At 36.4% G+C, this 4,769-nt stretch overlaps 1 protein-coding gene across 1 annotated transcript; it reads right to left on the reverse strand.

The window, feature by feature from the left end:
• Positions 1-775: 775 nt before the first annotated feature.
• On the reverse strand, positions 776-1,708 carry LOC118580320 (taste receptor type 2 member 103-like). Its single transcript, XM_036181980.1, has one exon. The coding sequence runs from the start codon at positions 1,706-1,708 to the stop codon at positions 776-778; it is 933 nt and encodes a 310-aa protein (XP_036037873.1).
• Between the last annotated feature and the right edge of the window lie 3,061 nt (positions 1,709-4,769).

Consider the following 4,769-nt stretch of genomic DNA (forward strand, 5'->3'; position numbering starts at 1 on the left):
GATACTTAACTTCTATCAATATCTGTTTCTAAATGTAAGTTGTCCTTATGCACATCTTTCTATGACAATATACATATTTGTATTATATCTGCAAACCTGTACTGTGTTTGGATAGTGCTTAATCTACTTAGAATTTTCTAGATTTCATAAAGTCAGATACAACTGAAAACCATTTGATAAGTAACAAATTTATACTTACAAACATCCCTTATCATTAGATTCACCCACACCCCTGCGATCTCTTTTCGCTCTAGGTACCATCACATCATAGACTTGAATGCCAATTCTGCAATCTCTCATTCCTCCCGAACTCACGGTACAACAGTACTTCTCATCTCCTGTGACCTTTACAGACATCAGGACCCTAAAAAGAGAAGGACTGGATACAGAAATACTACCCATTGTTATATTAGATACTAAATAGTCCCTTTGTACTTACAGAGGCCTCTTTCCCAGGACTGTCCATGGACCCTTGATTCCATCTCTGGTTAGATGATATCAGCTAACATGTGGTCCATTTCCTCATGGCACAACTTCTCCCCAACACCACTGTCCCTCAGGAGACATTATAAAACATTCTGCTCTTCATGACGGACAGAAGCTTATCCTCATACGCTGCATTGCTGCCACAGACAGAAATATTCTCTGTCTTTCTAATGAATTCTTTTCCTGAAGGCTTATGACCTCTGAGGTTCATAAACCTGATTCTCATCTAAAATCTACTTATTACAAGCTGAATTTTCTATGTAATGTGAAAGAGGATACCTGAGATATTTTAAGGACCTCCATTCTCTGTATATTTGTATTTACACCTTAGCCACCACAGCATAGAAAAAGAGGCCTGCCTCAGTTTACTGTTTCCCAGAATCAAGACACATGAGTGGACTGAGGGAAAGGCTATTCCTGTACTCCGTAAAACCAAAACAGTAAGATTTTTTTGTTGAAAGCTAATATTCCAAGTCTGTAAAAGAAGTGACATAACAAAAACAGTGTACAGTAACAGGAAGGTGACTATGCTTTGCAGGGACTTTATGTGGGCCGCAGTGCTGACATCTCGGAATCCTCCCTCGTCGTGCTGCATATTCCTCAGATGTCTCCACAGGGAGAAGATGAGCAGGAGGAAAGTAATCAGGGTCACAGTGAAAGGGATGAGTGTGAACATAGTATTGGTAAATAAAAAGAGCTCATAAACTTTTAAAGTGTTATTTGAACTAGACCAGTAAGGTGTGTTTACTTTAGATCTATCACGGAGTATGTTTATGACTATAATGTTTAAAAACAAGATTATCAGAGACACCACCAGTGTCACTGAAACAACTTTTTTAGCTTTCCGTTTGAGGGCAAGAAAAATGGAGTTTGAGAAATTGGCTATCTTGAGAAAATAAAAGATGCTGAGGCATGTAGCAAGCCAGACACTGAAATGATTGGTCACTGTCCAGGGAATGGTATACATTATTATTCTCTTTTCCACTGATGCTGGGTCCAGTAATATTTCCAACAAACTTGTGATTAATATAAACAAAAAAGAAGTTCTGGAAATGGCCAGAGCAGTGAGGATTTGATCCACAGCAGAGATCCTTCCTCTCTTCACCCAGCGCACGATGTTCACCACTGCCATGAATGCATTTCCTAAGCTTCCTATGATGAATTCCACACTTACAATAGTTATCAATGTGACCTGTAGGACAGCGCTTATTATCCCTGCCATGGTGCTGATTTCTTCTGCACAACTGAAGATGCACTAATGCAATCTTCTAGATTGTTGTGTCTGATTCTCAGTATATTCACTTTCATGAACTCTCATAGTCAATGTCAATCAAATACCAAACTTCACTAATGAGCTGGTTTGTTTTCTCCACAAAAAAAAAAAACTTTCGTTGTTCAGTACAGCCAAGCAGAACTTCATCCAGATACTCTGTAACTGAAGTGTCCTCTGTAGTTGCTACTGAAGGAAACATTGACTTCCTACATGCTGCCATGAAAATAAAATTATATTTATTTATTTTGTTTTGTTTTGTCTCATATACATATTCTAGTCTGGATTTTCTTCTGAACTATTAATATTATAGAAATATAACTCAGTCTGAAAACAAAAATCTGCACTCACATATAAAATAAGTAGCTCATAGAGTACATTAAAATGCTGTCTATAAAGGGCTCTATATATGTTTTACAAAATTCTTCCTATACATGGTCAGTTACCTAATTAATAAATGACAGAAACAATTATTCCTAAAATACTTGGCACTGAGGATACTAAGGATTTTATTTTCTATAAAGTCATCATTCACACATATGGGTGTACATATAAATATACACTAAAAAATAAACATGTTTCTTTCTATCCAAATCTTCATTCTTATTTCAAACATACATGTTTAACATTTGTTGTGCATCTACTTCATGCTAGATGCTGTGATAGCTGGTGAGACATTGTGTAAAATTATTTTCAAGTATAGCTGAGGCAGTAGGAATATAAAAATTTGTAAACTTGTGACTATGGTATCTATGAGAAAAAGAAATATAGAGATTTTCCTGCAGTGCTATAAAATAGACAAAGATAAAATGACTTTGTCTCTGTAGCAAAAATTTTCATAACTCTGTTTCCTCTTATTAGCATCTGATTCCCCTACCAACACCAAAGAGTTTCAGACATTATCTGTTTCCTCCAATTTGCATCAAGAACTATGCCACTAGCCTAACTCAGGTATCGTGGCAGATGAAGGATGACTGCCTAGACTGTGCCTAGAAAGTCTGGAGAATGACTCAAGACATCATACCATTCTCCAAAATACAACAAAAGATTCAATGATAATAGAAAATGTGTCATAAAGTTTCAGGAAAAGGGAGGATGGTGCACATGGATAAATACAGCCCAGCACCAAAGAAGCTGACATGGGAAGACAAGATCATAGTTAGTATGGGCAGCATGAAAAGATACTAACAAAAATAACATTTAAAAAACTATGCAGATTTCAGAAAAGATGTGGTATTCCAGTGTGACCACAACCTCAGTTTCCTGGGGGAGGAAGGGGAACCTCGAGATTTAGAGGGAAGCCACCATGCTGGGGAGGTAAATTAGGACACCTCCTGAAATATTTTGAGGGAACGTGCTAAGAATACAAAATAATAGAAATATAACCTTACCATCAGTGTAAAAGCAAGAAGGTCCTCCTAGTATGACTCCTTCCATGAGACAAAAATAAGGGAGAAGACAAAGAGAAATGTAAAACACTCCCTGGGTGGGGTGGTGTGCAGTGTGCGCTACCGGAACTTCAAGGTCTTCTAAAAGAGACAGAACTTGTGTCTATTGGGAGAGAGCGACACAAGCCCCAGGTGTTTCCCTAAGCCCAGCCCTAGCCCTGTACCTTCCACTATACACAGGAAACATTTGAGCTTGCACCTGAACAGCAATTCCTAGGAAGATGGCCTCTTCCAGAAACAGCGGGAGTGGCACCGAGAACAATTACCACATATTTCATCTAGAGTGAACTGACACATCATTACCTCAGATAGGCGCTGTCTGTATGAATGTCTTTGTAAATGTTGTATTTACATATATTTATAAACTAGTGCATTAATGCTGATTTTTATTTTATTATTGATACTTTATATGCTGTCTCTACAAAACACAAGTAATTTAAAAGGATTTAACTGAACAAAATGCTTTCACTGCATCTTTCTGTTTATATCATTATATTTTAAGTAATAGCCCACTAACTATGCACCTTCAATATTTATATTTAAAAAGAATAAAACTACATTACATTCTGGATCACCATCACTATATTTATTAAAAAACTCAAGTAAATAAATTGCTGAATCATGATTCTTAATAATTTTTATTTTTAGTTTGATTTTTCTTTTATTTTTTGAGGTCAGAATTATATCATTTCCTCCCTCCAAACCCTCCCATATATCCCTCCCTGCTGTCTCTCAAATTCATTACCTCCTTTTTCATTAATTATTGTGATATGCATATGTAAATACAACATATTCAGTGTGTGTACATATGTTTCCAGGTAGGATTATTTAGTATCAGATAACCAGTTGGTATGATCATCCCTGGAAAAGACTCATTTTCCTGCTCAGAATTCCTTGGTGGCTATAGTTTATTTGTAGGGCAGAGGCTTCATGGGGTTTTCCCTGCCCACTTTAGTATGTCTTTGTTGTTATCCTTGTTCAACTAATGTATTGTATTGCTTTTTAATATAAGTTTTACATTGGGGGAAGAAAGGAGTGTTTTCTGTTTATAAGATATAGGTAGATACATAGATTGAGAAATGATGATGGTGATTGATAAGTATTTAATAGATGAATAAATATAGATGAATGGTTAATAGATGGTAGCTATATGATGAGAGATAGATGATTGATAGTTGATAGATGATGGATAGAAAGATACATTGATAGTTTCATAGATAGATATTATTACATGAATGGATAGAAGAATGATAAATTTGGCCAGGCTGGCTTATTCATCTATGGAACTGTTTAGCTATATTCTCAGAATGGAGATGGTGTACAGTTTCCAGCAAGGTCAGCATAACTTCCTGTAATTTGTAAAATTGAGCCTATGTTCTCCCTGATATTCACTTTTTAGGGAAAATAAGAACCATTAAGAAATTAATTGTTGTGTCCAGTGGACAAAGGAACAAACCAGGAGAGGACAGTGTCCTGTAAATGAGTCTCCTTCATTACTGCTGAGAGTCCCTCAGAGTTAAGATTAAACAGAGACAATGTAGACTCACTGATGACCCTGCTATGGT

Source organism: Onychomys torridus, chromosome 3 (assembly GCF_903995425.1).
Source record: "Onychomys torridus chromosome 3, mOncTor1.1, whole genome shotgun sequence".
Classification (NCBI taxonomy): domain Eukaryota; kingdom Metazoa; phylum Chordata; class Mammalia; order Rodentia; family Cricetidae; genus Onychomys; species Onychomys torridus.